General features: G+C 37.7%; 2 protein-coding genes across 3 annotated transcripts in view; one reads left to right on the forward strand and one right to left on the reverse strand.

The window, feature by feature from the left end:
* Window positions 1-14,962, forward strand: LOC129750766 (uncharacterized). 2 transcript variants are annotated; one of them, XM_055745794.1, is made up of 3 exons: window positions 1-205; window positions 464-916; window positions 12,818-14,962. In XM_055745794.1, the coding sequence occupies exons 2-3, from the start codon at window positions 729-731 to the stop codon at window positions 14,178-14,180; spliced, it is 1,551 nt and encodes a 516-aa protein (XP_055601769.1). In that variant the 5' UTR covers window positions 1-205; window positions 464-728; the 3' UTR covers window positions 14,181-14,962. The 2 variants fall into 2 exon arrangements, with proteins under 2 accessions (XP_055601769.1, XP_055601768.1); XM_055745793.1 differs by having other exon boundaries at window positions 1-916.
* LOC129750765 (myosin-9) overlaps window positions 14,665-20,230 on the reverse strand; it is a 14,048-nt gene continuing 8,482 nt past the window's right edge. Inside the window, exon 7 of the mRNA XM_055745792.1 lies at window positions 14,665-20,169. Coding sequence (XP_055601767.1) covers window positions 20,152-20,169 — 18 coding nt within the window. The 3' untranslated portion in view covers window positions 14,665-20,151. The remainder of the gene's footprint in view (window positions 20,170-20,230) is intronic.

Here is a 20,230-nt window from a genome sequence, read left to right on the forward strand (position 1 = left end):
CGCATCAGTAGCTCGGCATCGTTTCCCTCGAGAACAACAACGGTCGGTTGGCGCGTCGTATTCCGAAAAGTGTCTGGCGCCGCGTGGACAGATTCGCGATTTACCTACCTACTACCTCTACTCCATTCCATCGCTTGGTGACGTCGTAGGATTTGTGATGGGAAAAATAAGAATCAACTCACACTCTGCGGGAAGATTAATATGAGTAGGTACGGGTGAAAAAAAAATGCAAAACAATTATTTCGGTCTACTGAAACATCTGTATAGCTTATGCGATTAAGTGTGGGGTATGTTTTTGGCGTAGACAGGCCAGTGTGATCCAATCGGCGCTTAGACAGATTTTGGGGGGCAGGTTTCGGACCTCGTTGTTGGCATTTTTTGATACATGAATGGAGATCATCGAGCGCTCGATTTGAGAAACTTCTTCGTGGGATAATTGGTGGCACATTTTTTTCTCTTGTAGCTGAAGTGTCATTATTATTATTTGAGTGAAAATTGTTCGCAAGCAGGAAGTGGAAGAAAAGCTAAATAGCTGTGAAAACAACAACTAGAAACACGACAAGCACGATCTGGTCGTAAGTAAGCTGCTCGTCGTGGGATAATAGAGCTCGAAATGAGCGCGCAAATAAATAATCTCACAATTTAGTGTGATAAGTGATTTTGCGCTTAACATTGTGTGTCTCGGTTGATCCAGTCGTGGCGGCTATAATAAGAGTAAGAAGAGTCTGATGCAGTTGCTGAACCTTTCGGAAGACTCGAAGCAGTACTTAAACATGGAAAACCTGTCCAAATTCGAGGAACTGGAACGGGAAATCCGCCGAATCGACATCGACGCCGATACCATCCAGGTTACCTACCATCAGAAGAAATTCGCCGAACTATTTCAGCGGCACATAGCCGACGAGAGGATATTGAGGTGAATATCAATCAAGCAGTAGCAATCTACTTCTTCCTATTTTTGTTGTTTCATATAATATTCTTTCCGTACGGTGGTCGATCGATCGCCACTCTTTACACGCCTTTCATTCCTTTCGGTTCTTATTTGTTGGGGAGACAGCTGCCCTTTTTCGTTTAGAAGATCGACGGCGACGACCAGCCAGCGATCCGCAAAAAAGTTGACATAAAACCGAAGCACGTTTTGCTCATTGGATATCACTACTCCAGTCAGATTCAGAAGAACCTCATAAAGCTCGGAGAAAAAGCAAACGAACTGGGAAAGCCAGCGTGTAGTTTCCTCTTTCATCAATCGATACACCTTCGAGGTGTTGTTTCGTTCGGTGTAACTGTTAAAGCTATGCAGGTTTCGCATCTGTATAGGTTGAACAGAGGGCTTTGTCTTGCGTTTAATGTTACCTGCTAGCTGCTGCGCCACACCGAGAAGTTCCACCAGTCCAGTTCAGGTCCCATCGTTTATAGACTTCTGAAACGAAAACCATAAAACGAAACAAGCAACAGTTAGTTAAGACAACAACAATCGGTTCGAATTTAGCTTGTTGATCGATTTTTTTTGCGAGTCTTAAACGCCTCAAGTATGCAATGTGAGGTCTAAGATGACTCATCGATTAATCCATGTATTTAAATTGTGTTGAACACGAGTCTTTTTTGCAGTCAAGCTAGGTTTGGTCGTAACTATCGAGAAGCCTGCATGCATAAGAGCAAGTCCAATGGTGTTGGGAAAAAGTGGTAGGAATTTTGACGTCTGTAGCACAGATGGGAATTTTTCTATCGTGAAATATAGACCAAAAAGGTTGGCCGTCCACCGGTGTGATAGAATACGAAGGTATAAAATTGAAAGCAACCAGCGATGCCAAGAGAATTTGCTTTTCAGTAATTTTACTGACTTTTTGTATTTTGAATTCACCGTTTGAAATTTGAAATCAAATTCATTTTACTTGATCATTAACTTGAAATAGTAGTGCCAATATGAAAATTTTATAATTTAGATGTATGAATAAGTATTGTTTAAGTTATAATGCATCCCAATATTAAACTGTATTCTGCAGAATTAGGAGTTTTGTATTGGAGGGCATTTGATTACACGAGTTGATAAAGTTTTTGAACTCTTTCTAAAACTTTCATTTTCAAAGTGATAATTAAGTAAGTGACAAATAAAAAGTATAGATATTTCAGACACAAGCTGAATTTTACTCCCGATACGACGCCTTACGTTTGATATGATTGACACTTGTCGAATCAACAGCGAGGGTTCCGTTTTCTAAAGATGATGGATCCATTAAAGACGGCGTTCCGAACTTGTTACCGGACATTCCGACGGAATATCTTTTTCAAATAAAAAAGCGAAACAATTTCCTACTCCAGAAAACCGCTCAAACAAAACATACAAACAGAATTTATTTATTCACCCAGCTATCTGGCATCTCTGCGCCTCAAAATGTATTCGATTGGCAAGGGCATGAAAAAAATTGGCTGTAAGTTTTAAAGAGTTGATTAACTTCATTGCAATTCGTATCAATTTAAGTGATAAAAGATTAAAAAAAAAAAAGAAAATATCACTTTACGTTTAAATCCTGAAATTGCTCAATTTCCTTCATTTTCCCCTCAACTGAGGTTTTTAACATAAGATAGATGGCAGCACCTAAGCGTTTCATGCACGAATACTGTATTGCAACGCCGACTCTATCACTCGGTTCGGTGTTGCAAAATATCGTGTTTTTCTATCACCCTCAGCAAAAAGTGTTATACGATACAAATTTTGCAGCGCGAAACTGTTCGAATATCAGATTTTCCCAACACCGGTGCACGGCAAACGTGTTGTGATGTGTTGTAAACCATCGAAATTTCCAACTCCATCTCAACCAGTGAACTTGCTCTAAGCCGGTTATTATTTGGAAACAAATTGATTGCAAACCACAGAGATCGGACGACCGATCTTCATGATTAAATGTGAAGTCAACCTTTTTGATCACTTGTCTGAAAATTCCCGGTCTGTGATCTGCGTATGCTGTTTGAAACAGCTTGGTATTCCTGCAGTTGTGGTGAGATCAACATTTAGGAAGGATTGTCCGCCTAGCTGTACAAACCTGTTTTCAGATGGTTTTTTTTCGGGGGTATGCATAACCTTTTATGATGCATTCTGATGTTGAAGCATACAGATAGGGAGCAACAATCGAATGAAAAAACGCAACGTAACGTATCTTTACCTTGTTGGAAACGATTGAGCTCAGGACAATCAGTAAAAATAAGGGTTTTTATGATAAATCGACTAGCAATTTTCCTGGTACTGTCTATGAAGATTTATGAAATAACTTCACGAATTCTATCATTAACTGGTATTTTATTCAGAACATTCATCTCTAAATGGTACTAAATCATAAATTCCTCCATAAAGTCTATGTGGAACCATTTTGTCAAAGACTTTTAGGAATTCTTGTTCTGTCTTTCCGCGGAACATTTTCATAAAATGCTGAATGAAGGTAACCCACCCAAGTAATCAAAAGTTCTATAGAAACAGCTCTTCTTTATTTTCAACACTGTAGTAGTGCCCAAAAATTTTAAACATTACCTAGTAGATATATTTTTGAATTTTCAAAATTTTCCACTCCATGCGAATAATGTTTCTCAAACAAGTTGCAGTCAAATTCTCTACTGGGGTGATAAATTTTCCAACAGTTGCTTCAACTGGCAGTCTAACTTTCTTTTAACATTGTAACTATTTTTTAATATTAAACGTTTGAAATCCAATTTTGTTCGCTGAAAAATTTACAGAAATACAGTATTATGATTGCATACCACTTTTACTGCCCCTACTCGCATAACATTCCCATATGAATTTTCATCATTTTTTATCTAAGCTGACAGTTCGTCATTTTGAACATAGGGCTTCAATATAAAACAATAAAAAAAGAGATTTTGGTCTAGAAATTTCGAAAAAAAAATCAACTTGTGGCTGTCCTATATGAAATATACCCGCATAACAGTTCCATATGTGAAATACCACGGATTTAGTTACTTTTCAATGTTTCTTTCGGCGAAATAGTCTTTGATTTATTGCTTTGAATCAATTAAAAAAGATTTAAATCACTTGATGTCGAATTATGCACACTAGTTTTCGAAGGTAGGTCAGTAAGAAGAAAGGAATGTCTTCCTGAGCGAAAAACTATCAGATGCAATCAAAAATCGTAAAAAGATTCAACTTACAATGCGGAATTCACGATATTTTTTTTCCAAAATTCTGTTTTTTTCTGAAAATTGCATTTAAAGTTAAAAAATGATCAAATTTAAGTCTTAGAAAGTAGCTTGGTGAGAAACACATATTCTATATGGGACTGTTATGCAAGTAGATTTGAAAATGATTTCAAATATGCTCGCATAACAGTCCCATAACGAATAAAAATTGTGGTCTCGACCTTACCAATGACACGATTTCGAAAATTTCAAGTCTTACGATCTATTATGACAACCTAGAACACATTCCATCAAACGATTTTCGTTTATGCTGAAAGTTGTGGTCACAATTTAAAAATATATTCCATAACAGCTGTTTTTGCATATGGGACTGTTATGAAAGTAGGGGCAGTTTAGTTTATCATTAAGGAAACAATTTTTTAATATTTTTTTTTTCAAAAATTACATAACCCCAAGTAACACCGATAGTTTTATTAGACTCCGCAAGCCCCGCAAAACTTTAATGATAAGCCTGCTATAAAACTTTAAATGTTACTCGGAAACCACCGGTTGCAACCATTTTACATATTTGTCGATTTGTTGTCATTTTCCAAACCCTACCCTAAGACGTGTTTTATATTTCTTGTTTTCTACCTTACATAGGATTTTATTTTTCAAAAAGAAAATCCAAAACGGTGATAATAAGACCTAACTGTCAATAACCGTTTTAGATCGAAAAACAGATGGACAGAGGATTTCAGAAGTGATGAATATTTTTGATATCAGGATTAATTCCGAACCAGAAAACAGTTCTGCGGGCCAATTGCTTTATTTTAACCATTCCTGAATGATTAGCATGTAGCAATTGTAATCTTTTCAACTGTAATGATCTTAGCACAACTATTCGATTTTGAAACATGATGCAACCAAATAAAATCTCAAAATCATGCGCTTGGGCTTTAACATCTTTGAATTTATTTTCAACTCGATCTGGCCAGCCATTTTGAAGATACTTTATAATTTGTGTTAAGAAAACATCTTTTTCTGTTTCCAAAGCAATAACATTAAAATCAATGGGAAAGTCATTCGAGAAATTCAAACTATTTATAAAATTTCGGCCTATTTGCTCTGGAACTTCCCTTTCCAGCGGAAATCTGGAGCAGAAATCTGCGTTTCCCATTTTGTTAGAAGGTCTCATGAATTCACGAAGGTTCATGATCATAGATCGATATCTCCATGATATATCTCTGCAAACGTGTGACTATGATCGAATTTTTTCCCTCTTTTCCAAAAACTCCTAACAAGGGTTTGTGGTCTGTATAAACTACAAAATGTTGACCGTACTGATAACGATGGAATTTTTTAATACAGCTCACTAATGCTAGTGCTTCCAGATGCAAAATGGGATTTTTTTTTTGAGAATCGTTTAAACTGAAAGACGTAAAACAAATTGTTCTTTCTTGGTCTCCTACCTCATGGGCTAGCATTCCTCCGAGCCCATAGCTGCAAGCGTCAGTTACAAGCACTAATGGCTTCTGAGGATCGAAATACTCAAGAATTTGTGGTTATAATAAATATTTTTTACATTTTTCAAACTGTGTATTGCAGTTCTCATCCCAAATGTACTTCGTATACTTTTTCAAGAGTTTATAGAAACAGCTTAACTGTGAAGAAAGATTCGGAATAAATTTTGCATAAAAATTTATCAAACCAAGAAAAGCTTTCAATTCATTGGTATTTTGTGGTGATTTTGCTTTAGCAATAGTCTCAATTTTATCTGGGCAGGGTTTTAAACCTTCTGAACTTATTATTGTCGCTGAATCCCCAAACCAGTGTTTTCGTCAACATCAGCGACGGCGACATCACTGGCGACATCACTGACGACATTTCATGTTGACCAGACATCTTTCAAACATCTTCCGAGTTTCAGAACCAAACAAAAGAACGGGTTGCCAATCGCCGAGGTGTTTGAAGAATTATTCATCGTCGCTGGTTGGCAAGGTTGCCAATCACCGGCGCGAAAACTTCGGATTTCAACTGTATTGACAATATACGCCCTTAAAATGTTAACTCGTTACACATTTACACATTTACATTTACATGTATTCAATTTTACTTTAATATTGGCTACAGCGAGCCTATCTAAAACGGAAAATAATCTTGTTTTACAGTCTTTCTTATTTCTTCCCGACAATCTAGTACTTCACTTTTCCTCTTCGGAAGTCTTTCGGAAGTCGGAAGTCCGGACTTCCGAAGTAAAATTTAGTGCTGGCGCTATTATAACTCTAACTGGATGTATGCTCCAGCTAGATCTAGGGAGCAAAACACTTTAGAATCTGATAGGGTTGCAAAAATATCCTGTGCTAAAGGAATTGGGTCCATTAATTTTAGCTAGGACGAACACAGGATCATTTAGCTTGATACCCTCCGTGATGCTCATACATTCAAGATCGTCATCCGAATTGTCAGAGTCCTTCTCTGCTCGTTTAAAATTTGAATTCGAGCCACTTTCATCAATTGAATCGTTCACACAGCGAATGGATTGGCGGGAGCGTTGGCGTTTAAAACAGTTACGTCTGGTATGACCTCGAGTATTACAGTAACTGCACAACACAAAAATAAATAAATAAATAAATAAACTGCACAACACTCCAACACGATTGTTCTTGTCTCTTCGGGAACGACTACGACTGCGGTTCCGGAAAGCAAAACGATCCTGATCATAACGCCGGATTGGATATCTTTCTCGTCTGTTGTTGAATGACCCTTCATTGCGATTCGAATTACGTCTAGGACCCAAACGATCAATCAAATTTACCCGAAGATCAGATTGCTGTTCAGCTCTCAATGCATTGTTTACCGAATGTTCCCTAGCTATTAGGATGCGCTCCACTTCCTCCAAACTCGGGTCTTCCATTTCGTACAACTTCTCAAACGCCTTTTTATCACTAGCGCCAAACACAACTCTATCTCGTATCAGACTACTTTTAACTAACCCGAAAACGCAACTTTCTGCTTATAGCTTAACGTCAAGGATAAAATCCTCAAAAGGTTCATCCTTACCTTGTATCCTGCCATAAAAGGCGTCCCGCTTCCGTTAATTTGAATTTAAAAGAAATGCCTTTGAAACTAAACTCACCCAGTTTGGAAATAGGCAAAAAACAACATAAGTAAAATTGCATCTCACATAATAAAATGGAGCCTGGCAAAAAACTTGAAAAATATTCTCACAAATGAAATTTTAAAAATACATTCAATTTAGCATGCAACTTGAAAAGCAATATCTTGGCCCATCAAGTCAGGCCATAAGTTCTTCAAATGGTACTTATTTTTTTACATTTTTAAAAAATGGAATGAAATATGTATTTCAAATTCAAGTCAAGGTGAATCTCCTGATTTCAAATTTGATTTATTGATGTATATATGGACTGAGCCCGTCATCCCGATGTCTTAAAAATTATCTCATAATTGCCTCCTCAAATATTACTCATACTGATTTTTCACTGTTTGAACACTGGAGTTTACATCTATAATATTATTGATGCTGTTAACTTCTCTCATAAATCGGAACGCTGGCTCGTTGCAACTGTAATTTGTTTTTCAATTTTCAAGAGCGTAACGTCTACGTCGTCTAAGAGCCAAGGTATTGGAATTAGCCGTCAATCGGGAATTCAAAAAATCGAATTCAATATACCTCGATCTATTTTTAAAAAGAATAAAAAAAATCGTTAATGCCGGTTCTCTAACAAATCCAGATCCAACAAGTGACAACATGTGATATTTATAGATGAGATAAAAAACGTTCTTCAAGAATTAATATTACATACAAAATTATATCTCATGGAGTTTCGTTATACGTCAAGATGAAACATATTTCTTGCACTCCAAGGAAATCCTTCAATTTGACTTACCCACCTATCTACCTAAGGGTCCGGCGCCGATTGACCGACGCACAGGGCTGAGATAGAAGATCTCCACTGCTGGCGATCCGGAGCCAGCGTCTTCACTTGCTGCCAGCCAAGGTTCTCGTCTACTGTGCGGATTTTAGCCGCTAGACTACGCCGCCACAAGCTTCTGGACTGCCTCTTCTTCGATGCCCATCTGGATTCCAGTCAAGCACATCCCTGCAGATCTCGTTTTCATCTCTTCACAGCGTGTGCCCAATCCATCTCCACCTATGTTCCCGATTCTCGATTTCTAGCGCCTTTTGACGACACCGGTGATGTAGTTCCAGATTGAGATCCAGTTGCCAGGATACTATGCGCGGATGATGTTCCGCAGGCTGCGATTCATACGAATTTGAAGTTTGAGTTAAAGATTTGAATTTTCGTTCAGATATCTCTAACGTGAGCACCAGATGTTTCGGAGACTCGCAAACGCAAATCGGGCTTTTCTGATCCGGGGTTCGATGTCTTTCTTGGTACCACAATAAGGCGTAATCTGGCTACCAAGATACTGGAAGCACTCCACTTTCTCAACCTGTCGTCCAGCTACCACAAAGTTGAAAGGATTTACTGTGTTGATTTCCATCGACTTGGTCTTTCCAACATTAATTTTGAGACCTTGGAGCTTTCGGTGAGGTCGTCGAGTTGGCTCTGCACGTCTTGTTGTCTTTGGGCGAATAAAAATTATGGAGTTTAAATTAACAACTGGGACTTAATTTAAACTGATTAGGAATCGATAGGAAAACGCGTCTCTAAACTTGAAGAACTGAAGTGTATTTCGACTGGTTTGAACGGCTATTGAGATTGGACTGAAAAATAACAGCTAGGTAACAACGGTTTGTTAGGTTGCTCCTAGCAATGGTTTGGTTGGTGATGAGGCGATCGGCGATCGCCACTGTGATCTCAACAAAAACGATATCGTCAGCCAGGTCAAGGTCGTGTCGTTCAGCTGCTCCATTGTTGAAGGATTCCACGGCAACCCTCGGTTCGATCTACAGTCAATCGATGCAGTCAAGATCTCATTGATAACGATGAAAAAAGCAGCGCCAATAAAATACATCCTTGTCTCACTCCAGCAGGAGTTGGTTTGGACAAGACACCGTCGTGCAGGAGCTTGCACGGAAATGCCTCTTACTGTGCTTCGATGAGATGAACTAGTTTCTCTGGGACTCCTTTACGTCTAAGTGCAGCCCAGATGTTTTCATGGTTAAGTAAGTCGAAGGCAAAAAAGAGTCCTGGAACTCGTTGATTTTTTCCAGTATGATTCGTAGCGTTGTGATGTGTTCCACACACGTCCGGATAGGAATCCAGCTTGTTGCTGTTGGAGTGTAGTGTCAATTTTCTGCTGGATCCTGTTCAGGACCTGCTCGTTCTTTCAGCGGTATTGATCTTGCACTAGTCCTTGCACCACTAAGGCAGCGAGAAATGTCATAAAGTAATCTGATATCTCCAATGGCGGCGGCTCTTTCTCCTTCTTCGGCTAGGGAGTTTATCGAGGCTCTCTTGTCTCGTCTACAAGCTCGTTTAACTGCCTTTTCCAGCTCCGCATAACGTAAGCGGGCGGCTGCTTTGGCTGACCCGGTACATGCCTGCTCAATTTCTGCTTCTTCTTCCACAGACTTTACCGAGAGTAGCATGGCAAGCTGTTCAACGTATGCCCTTTTCATCTCTGGATTCTCCAACCGGCGGACGTCGTATCGACATCCGACCATCTCCTCTCGCCACTACACACGTGCGACTCTCAGTCGTATCCCACCAAGGACGAGGTGATGGTCAGATGCAATGTCTGCGCTTCGTTTGTTTCGGACATCAAGAAGGCTCCTTCTCCATTTTCGTCTGATGCAGATGTGGTCAATTTGGTTTTCCGTTCTGCCATTTCGGGATACCCAAGTGACCTTATGTGCTGGTTGATGGGGAAAGAGCGATCCAACGACCACCATGTTGTTGTTGCCACAAAATTCTACAAACAGCTCTCCGTTTTCACTCATCTGTCCTAGACCATGGCGCCCCATGATGCGCTCAAAGTCCTGATTATCGGAGCCAATCTTTGCGTTGAAGTCGCCTAAGTGGATTTTAATGTCACCCTTCGGAATTCTCTCTACCACGCTGTTCAATTGACTGTAAAATTGCTCTTTCTCCTGCAAATCCGCAACGTCAGTTGGCGCATAACAATGGACCATTGTAAGGTGTCTAACCCGTGTTCTGAATCTGACTACGATTATTCTTTCGTTTATCGGTTACCATCTTATGGGCCTGCGGGCTTAATAGGAAACCAACTCCTCGTTTCCGAGAAGCGTGTTCTCCTCGTATGCCAGAATGAAGCAGTACTTGCCCGGACTGTGTCTTGTGTTCTCCAGTGTTAGACCAACGGACTTCGCTAAGTCCCAATATCTCTAGCTTGAGGCAGCTAGCTTCTCTAGCAAGTTGAGCCAGCTCACCAGGCTGGGTAAGGGTCAAAACATTCCAAGTTCCAATTGAAGTCCGTGTTTTCATGCTAAAAATCGTTGCCAAAGTTCCAAATCGGTCTTTTTCCGGATTCCGTAAAATTCTATATTTATTAGGATAAGTTAAAGACGATATCAAAACTATTTTCTGCTAAAACTATGCGTTTTAGACCTATAGTGTCTTCGAGACAAATGACCAACATTACAAGGGCTAAAAAATTAGTTTTTTATACTAATTTGAGCGTAACTATTACTATTAGGCTGCAAGGTGTCGGATTCACAACAGTAGGCCTACTTGAACCACTTGGACTTGATATGGTAGATGGGCTCAAATTAGTATGAGAACTTCATTTTTGGCTCACTTCTATTGACATTTACTCTACGAAGATCATAATTGGCCACTTTGAGTTGTATATTGTTTGAAAGGTGATACTTTTTTGATTGCAAAACTGTAAAACATGTAACCGAACTTGTCCTAACTCATGAGATATAACCAGTTAAAAATGAATATTTTTGTTAAGTATTTTAAAGATATCTCATTTAAACTTCAAAATTTTTATATAGTATATTCAGCAAAAGTGTGCAACTTTACTGTCTTCAAAACTCTCTAGAACAAATTTTACATGAAATATCACTCGCAAAAAAGTTATGTTGAAAAAACTGAAAATTGATGATATTTTTCTAGAAATTGTCATAACTTTGAAACGATTTTTGATACAGTAATAAATTTTTTGGCAAAGTTGCTAGATTTGGTACAAGCTAAAAACTTTTCTCAGACAGTATAGCTCTAAAATGGGTATTAAAAAAGTTAGTTTTTCTAACTGACTGCTAGGTGAATTAATCAATTTCTCAAAAAACTAATTTTTTAGCATTTATAATGTTGGTTATTTGTCTCGAAGACACTATAGGACTAAAAGTTTCGGCAGGAAATAGTTTTGATCGCCTTGTTCATGTTTTACTACTGTGTGCACCGTTTTTAAATTTTTAAAATTTTTATTTTCGGCATATCGGTGAAAATGTATATTCTTGGAGAAATAATATCAGAATTGAAAATTGATGAGGGATGGATGTTAGAAGAAAACTTACATTACGTATACTCCGGACGAGCACTTTCTCCCAAAATTTCAATCCATCTTTATCAATTTTCAATTCTGATATTCTTTCTCCAAGAATATACATTTTCACCGATATGCCGAAAATAAAAATTTACAAAAAGTAACATTCTATAGAAATCCTGATTTTCGGACCAAGGCTTAGAAGTTTCACACGGCATAACTTTTCACCCAGCTCATACAATTTTTTGAAAACTTTACACGTTTTTGCTGATTATCGAAGAATTTATCAGTGAAATTTCGAAAAAAAATCGTTGGATCGCAAATGAGATTTGCACTTTTCAGCGAACCCTAACAAAAACAAAATCTAACAATCTTGTGGAATACTACTAAACTACTAATCTTGTGGAATGTCACGTAGCTCATTTGTGTACTTGGTGAGAAATACGTCGGGTCTTAAAAACGATGGTATTAGGTAATTTAACATTTTACTGAACATGTATAAGTTTATTTAAAAAAAACCTCTTTTTGGAAAACGCGCCCATCAGCCTATCAGAATATCGATACTACGTCCAAACACACAGTAGATACATACTTCGTTGACTGTAAGTTTCAATGCTTTTTGGAACAAAAGTGGCTCCAGAGACATCTCTCTGGAGCCATCGTGTTTGACCCTCTGTGATATCTAAAGCCCGTTGGCGTTACAACAATTAGGATATCATTCCTCGTAGAATTGAACATTGAGATCTTAGTTTTTAATTTTTTAATATATTGTTCAAGATTATAAGCTGAAGAAAATATTGTTCCCATTGCAAGGTGAACTATTCGATCAATCAGTGAAAAAGTTCAACGTAAATAAAATGCGAAACAAATCGATAATTTTCCACGTGAATAATATCAAATTTGGTACACATGTATTAGCTTCTGTTTGCTATGAGAGCCCCCTTTACCGTGATGGGAGGGGTCATTTTATGCAATGCATGGAGTTGCTGAGAAAAAAATACATGTGTACCAAATTTGATAAAGGAAAGTCATGTGCACCCAAAAAAAAAGGTTGCAAAATTTCAATGCCGATCGGGGCTTGCCAATTGTTTGCCAATGCCATGATCTGGTTTAATGTCAAAATTTCATATAACTTGGGACACGATTTTTACCAATGATGTTTGTTCTGCAAGGATCCATTTATTAAATTGTTCATGTCTTTCGAAAGGAATCACGATTTTGATTTTCACCTTTTCTTTGTTCTTTACAGTGACCTGTTCAGCTACCTCAACCAGACTGCTTTGGCCGATGGCAAATTTGCTATCAACGTGGCAGCGATTTTTGCTTCACGACAGTTGGACGAGTTGGTGATCGCGGAAACCAAGCTACGCAATGCCATGCTGACCATACTGCAGCAAAACTTCCAGAACATCGAGAAAATCAAGCGGGAGGGAATTGAAAAGTTCTATAATTCGGTGATACTGCTGGGGGAGTACTACAACCGGAAGAAATTCCCCAACGGAACCAGGATTAAAATTTTGGGACAAAGTTTGCTGCTACTGTTAACAACGGAGCTGGAGAGTGAGATCAAGCATTGCCAGGAGAATGAAGGGCATCGAATAGATCCGGAGTTCGCCAAGCTTATTCTGTCACAAATCACCCTGAATGGCGGAGAAGCGAAAGTTGAACACAAGCAAGAAATTGAAGATCTCAACTATTCGATACGCAAGTGTTTGATCAATGTTGATCGAATGGCTGCGAGAGCCAAGGCGTATTTGCTGATGGCGTTAGACTTGTTCTATGCTAATTTTAATTTGAACTCAAATTTGCTGGAAAAATTGTACGGCAAGTTTTTGTTCGAACCAGATGAAAATAGCTCGGGGAAACAGGCGGAGGTACAGAAAGATGTGATCGTTAAGAAAACAGAAAGTGTTCAGGATAAACCGTTAACTAATGGTAGTAAGACGGCGACCAATAAAGGTTCAGATAAGGTTGATCCTGCTCGAAAGCAACGGCAAACTAAACCAGTTCCCAATAAGCCTGCAAAGCCAGAACCCAGGTCTAATGAATCGAACACAAAGCAAGTTAAAAGTCCAAATGTGCCTAAAAAGACGTCACCACAAGCTGTAGCTCCACGTCGTCCTCCACTAAATACTGGCAAAAGGGAATCCAAGCCTAAACCAGCAACGCCATCGATTCAAAAACAACCACCTGCAACAAAGAGAACGCCAACAGAAAAAATCCGTCCACAGACTCCAGATCACACAACTTCCAGAACACAGCAGTCATTCAACAGCAACTCCCAAAACACCAACGGTAGTCCCAAGAGTAGTAACAAAACCCCGGCCGACAATCCTTCGGTTCTGAAGCAAAACTGTAAACCATCGCCTAAACATTTGACCACTAGTCCAATAAGTGCCCCGCGTAGTCCTACAATTAGTCCGCTAAAGGTTCAGATTCCACCGGTTGGCGTCGGCGTCAGCGCATTGATGACATCGCCCAGCCACCATCACCACAACAATTCAGCCGACGTCGAGAACCTCGCCTGGGACGACCTGACGCTGGATGACGAATCGCCACAAAAAATCAATCCACACACCAAATCCTTCCTGAACTTCCTGGCGCAGAAATAAGCGGGCCATGATGGCAGCCACCGACCGATTACGGGATCTCGTTTAGAACATTGTGATTTTTTAACGTGTATGTGGCAGTTTTTAATTTAACATCGAGTTTCGAAATGAGTGCCTTAAATTGTTGCGGCGAGCATTTTTGTGATATTACATCTTACAGACACGAGCGGAGAAGGATAGGTTTCTTTCCAGAACAGTTATAAGACAGATGATTTTTAGATAAGTTTTACTTTCAATTGTAATTTTATTTTTTTTTTATCTGTGTTTTCGATAAATCTGTCAATTTGTTTTTAAAATGATGTTCAATGTAAAATTGAAAAAGTGTTTGCTGCATTTTTTGCTGTAATATGATATTTGTCTAATAAACTATGCTCGTTCCAATACTTAAACTTTACTTTACACAATTTATTCGATGAGCGAACTAAAATAGACAACCCAATATGGAACAACTTGCTTGCCTTCTTTTCTTTTTAGCTATACTTTAGGGAAAATTTGTGTTTATTTTCTTTTCCGCATTTCGCTATTATTATATGAGTTCTTTCGTGTTTAGTGTAAGTGGTAATATTTTAGTAGGTAGTTAAAAGTTTATACAATTCTTCCAGAGGAGGTTTCCATATATAGTCAAGCAGCCGTTCTTGAAGACAGCTCAATTTTTGCGAATCATTAGGAAAAAGCTAAGATGCAGGGCGCGCGCTGTTTAGGATAGGTAAACCTAAGAATTTTTTTAAGCTAGTATAGCAAATCGATAAATAAAAATATAATGTTAGCAAAAGCTATTTTTTTATCAAAACTGCATTCTCCGTAAGCCCTTTGCCTTATTTTTGATGATAAATGTAAAAAAAAATAAATAAAGAACAAAAAACAGACACACGCTCATCATTACAAGGGTTTGGAATAAAATATCAGATTACTAATCCTTGTGCCTTTGACGGGAAGATGTCAATTTAAATAAATGCGTCTTAAAGTTGCATTTTAAATCCTGTATGATCGCATGATCTTAAACAGGCAAAAGTCATTATAAACATTGAAAAATTTACGCGCGAGTAGCGCGTCTACACTTTAATACTGCTCCCTTGCCATAATTACCATCAAGTCACCATTCACCGCCCAGACACCATTTACCGCCCAAAATCACCCTTTTGTGTGTATTTCGAAAAAACTGGAATTTTTTCTCCAAAAATAAGACCTGTGTTCTGTGTCGGCATCATTGTTCGACCATTTCACTGAAAAATCATCACTTAATTATGCTAACTATAGCCAGAAATAAAATATTTAGTTTTCCGTTTCCGGTCAAATTATTGAATTCGACGCCTGTTAGCGAACTAAGCATAACTGTGCTCCTAGGGAAAAAAGGGGTTTTGTTTACTAAAAAGTACCTATTTGTCCAACAATCGACTTGAAACGATAGTTTGATTTTTGTAGAATAGATTTGCATCGGAAAATTTTCGATTTTTTCAATAGTTGTTGTTTTTTGAAGCGTTTAGTGATGGGCGGTAATTGGTGTATAAATAAAAGTGTGGGTTCCTAATTACCGGTCACGCACAATTTCTTTGTTTTTAACGCATGTATTGTGTCAAAAGTGTAAATTGTAAGAAGCATTTAGTTTGATTACGTTAGAAAATGATGTTTTATCGCTGAAAGTAACCGATTACTTGAGGCTGTTTGCCGGGAATCATCATTTTGTCAGTCAACGCACTTTGTTAAAATTTGTATAAAATTTGCGAGAAAGATTTCACAAAATGTATTCTCTCAAGATCCAAAATATGGTTTTGACAGCTCGTGACATCGACAATATTAAAAAGAACAGTTTCTGTGTTGTTTAGATAGTTTTTCCTTAAGAAAACATTATCGATACCCGAAAAAGTCGAGTGGGCGGTAATAGGGCCAGTTGAACACCTCAACTTTTAGTTAATTATTTTTGAAAGCGTACATTTTTCGCATTCCACTAAATTTTTTATTTAAAGTAGAGCAGTTTTGAGATGTATTGGAAAAGAAAGCGAATAAAAATCTGCCGTCGTTTTTTTATTACACATGTTTGAAGTTGAAAAACCGCTTAACTGGGCGGTAGATGGTGACATGATGGTAAATGGATTTGTATTCAAATGTGAAAAGATAAATATGCCTAAAAATGTTGTAAGGGAATCGTTGCTGGAAATGCAGAATATTGATCTATATCGCTTGGGCCGTAGTTATGCATGCTTTTGAAGCTACGTTTTTCGAGAGTCATAAAACCATAATAATGTGCCATCTTTTGATTGAAAAAGAAACTACAGTACATACTTGAATTTTACAGAAGAACTTGAGTAAATTTCCTAAAGGGCTAATGAAATTGCTTGCTTATATTAAAAAACTCTTTTGGTGCAACTTTAGAAACGATAAACCAAAAAAAATTATCACACAGATCCATAGAGATACTGATGACTGGAAAATCGAAGCGTTTTTAAAATATAAGAATCAGAGGACTTTTTCTTTTTATAAGGTTTTTCTATTATACTTATCCTACCAATGTTTAACTTAGCCAAACATCCAAAAAAGTTTTTTTTCGGTACTTTAAAGTCAGTTTAAGGAAACTTCCATTCATTTTTTTTGTAAATGTACGCGTTCAGAAATTTACTCTTGAGTAGTTTGTCTACATTTCCTGCGCTTGCTTTTCAGGCAGGCTAAGCGCTTCTTGGGGCAGTAAATACACATCGCCCATTATATTTTTTTTTTTTTTTTTTTTATTTATGGGTTTATGAGCGCCTGGCTGACCCGGAAAGGAAAAACAGAACGGGGGACAGAAGAGGAAAATTTTAAATGAGAGTAGTATAGTTTAGAAAAGGATAGCGGCAACAGAGCCCGAGGGTTCTGAAGCACCAGTTTAGGGGAAGCGTTAAGATAGTGCTCGACGGACTAGGACGGTTGGTGGGCCCCATATGAACTTCGAGTTAACCCAACCTTCAATTCAACCGAGCAATAGCAGTATGGTATCAAATAATATGATATCATATGCTAACGCCTCGATATCATTGTCAGAAGGGTTCACTATCTTACCGTAGTTGAATTTTCCCTACCTGTCATCTACCTTACTCGTTTCCATAAATTTGGATTCTTCCTAGTTTGATTTAGAAATAATCATAGATTTGTTAAGTAAAAAATATATTCAAGTGATTGATTCTACGCGACTACATGGTTATTCGATAACTCAATTAGGATATCATAAAAACAGAATCTAGAAAAGGTGTCTCTTAAACTCATCAACAATGAACTATAAGGTTAAATAGCAATAGATTTATTAATATCATCAACTTATCAACGGAACAGGAAAATAACAGTGCTGTTCTTTAAAACCTTATCACTAATTGTGGTCAACTTCTCAAACAAACTTTAATACTCAATCTACACGATAGGGGTTCAATTCAAATAAACCGTGTGCCTGTTTTTAAATGCCCGAAATAAATGATCTGAACTATCTACTCATACTTGCTTATCGAAATCATATTTTCTATTTTAAACTTCGATTTATGAATTTCAATCCTAACCGAAAAATGTATAAATCTACCAAAACTAAATAAATAAATAAAAACAAATGTCGAAAGTGTATTACAAACTGAAATATCATATTTGTCAAAACAGCATTCCCGTCCAATGAGCCCCTAGTTCTTGTAAAATGCTTGATTTAAGAATAAGCCAACGAAATTCATAAACCGCAAATGCACACTTTCTAGAGCATTGGGGAGACGAATACCATTACCTATACCTAACCTAGCAATACTTGAAACATCCTAATTCTATGAAACTAAACTAGCTAACTACCTTACCAAACAGATTATGCCCTATTGAAAAGTATCACTTTATGTCGATAAAATGTGATATTTTCACTACAAAATTTTCCCATTGTTCAACGGAAGGGAGGGCAAGTGTTTCAACTCCCATTCATCTTATCAGCATGGATCATGAAAATTTGGGACACCATTGAGCCTACCGCTAATTTAATTTAAATAAAGGTGTCCAGCACGCCTTCTAATTTGAGTCATATTATGATCCATGCTTGACAAGATGTGTGCAACGACCCTCTCAGGACAATGATAGTAAACCATCATTATCACAAGCATGCACACCGCCGCCGTGACCCATGGGAACCCAGGGTACGGACATCGCCCATTATATTAAGAGTAAATAATTTTTATCAGATTATGCTGTAAGAAAGCCTTTGTTAGGTAAATTGAACGGTCGAAAGCCCTTTTCCGGAATGCCAGAATACAAGTAAAGAGTAATGGTAAAATGATATTTTTGGATTCTACTTCTGGAGATCCCTTTTTATAGAGAGAGTTGTAGTGTTTTTTATCGTTTGGCTTTAAAAAAGGTTGGACCTTCGAAAAAAGTCTAATGTCGTTGAAGTCACTGAAAAATTTACCCTCGAGTAGCGTGTTTACATTTCTGCTGATTAACGATGATCGGAAGCAAAATAAATCAACTGTAAATTGGAATACGGAAGCAGAAGAAATCGTTGCAAGTGTATCACTTCACAATTCTGCAATGAAATGATTCTTGTTAAAAAAAATGCAATAAGCGACTTGATTCCAGAATCAACCCGCTTTGCTTTCGTTCGAATAATGAAAATATTTAATATTTCTACAAAAGGTTAGCGATGCGCCTAAAAAAATACAAACACATTTAAGATTCGGCAAAAGCTGACCTATCCTCAACGTCAAGCTTGACTGTGATCGATTGAAGCGAATAAATCTATCTGGTAAATTATGTATTGTTCATGAGAGAAAAGTACAGAGCATAAAGCCTAAAATAACAACAGAAAATACATATAATCTATAAATAAATCATATTTTAAACAGAAATGCACAACAAAATGTTACAGTCAGGTTAACGCACAGACGCGCTTTAAACGCTACCAATAAAATGGAAGATTGATTCATTCACTTTTAAAAGATTTTTTTCCATACAAAAAAAAAAAAAAAATTGCACGTAATCTGTCGGAACGTAGAAACAAAACTCTTGCTTCACGAAAACCATCTGAAGAGATACGTTGTCATTGCTTAAAACTCACATTCTAATAAACTGGTTTGCAAAGTACACAATTATTAAGACATAATAAACCAGTCAAAAATTCAAATCGTTTGGATTCAACCATTTTAATAACAGAAATTTGAGACTTTTACACAGAAACGTTTATGTAAACGTGAGTCTAAGTTCATAACACAGCAACTCAACAGAGAGCCTTTCACGATCGCGTACCAACAAATGGTTACATATAAAAATTCATCCTTTCTCTGCAACTGTGAAAAGTGCTATGCAATAGTCGTTCTTCACTTAACAATTTAAACAACCGACCACAGTTTTTTCCAAGCTTACCTGCTTTAAAAAAACTGTTGATCTTAAGCGGGTCTTAGCTTTGGTTCGCTATTTGCTCTCTAGACTACCGGTTACTTTCAATCGTGAAATGTTACCATTGATTCGTTACTTTAAAGTTTGCTTACCATCCACAATAACACAGCGGGACAGCGGGATTCCGTTCTGTTTGTTTAGTTAATCTCTGGTGTTTGAATTTGCTAGCTTTTGACCGTTTCGATTGAACACATGGCGCTTTTAAGTTGTGGTTTTTTGTTTGGCTGTGTATCTTCAGGCATGTTTTTTTCCCTTAGTGAGCTTTTTTCACACATGTCTTTGGGAAACTGTAGACAACCTTTCGTTCGAAATCAGTCGTGTCCGGGTAAAAAAGCGGCACGACATCTAAATTTTAGATGCGCGACCAGCTTCTTTCGACAGACATTGCAACAACTCTTGATGCTTTGATTTATAGCACGTGGTGGGTAGAAGGACACATTTACATATACAACTGTACTTGTACATAGAGAATAAAGAGTATGTACAACCAACCCGACTTCGGGAGATACCTTTAGGACAAGTATGTTCACTAGTACTGATAACGGAATAGTACCTGTTTCTGAAGCTGCTCAAAAGCCGAAGGCGTTTCCTGCTATAGAAGATGGCCCATCTAGAATTAAAAATAAAACGATATAGAACCTAAAGCCAACTTCAAACAACACCATTGTGTT

Source organism: Uranotaenia lowii, chromosome 3 (genome assembly GCF_029784155.1).
Source record: "Uranotaenia lowii strain MFRU-FL chromosome 3, ASM2978415v1, whole genome shotgun sequence".
NCBI classification, from domain to species: domain Eukaryota; kingdom Metazoa; phylum Arthropoda; class Insecta; order Diptera; family Culicidae; genus Uranotaenia; species Uranotaenia lowii.

Coding starts and splice junctions, on each gene's coding strand:
- LOC129750766 (XM_055745793.1), top strand. CDS start 729: ATGCAGTTGCTGAACCTTTCGGAAGACTCGAAGCAGTACTTAAACATG. Junction 917..12,817: donor GCCGACGAGAGGATATTGAG/GTGAATATCAAT, acceptor TGTTCTTTACAG/TGACCTGTTCAGCTACCTCA.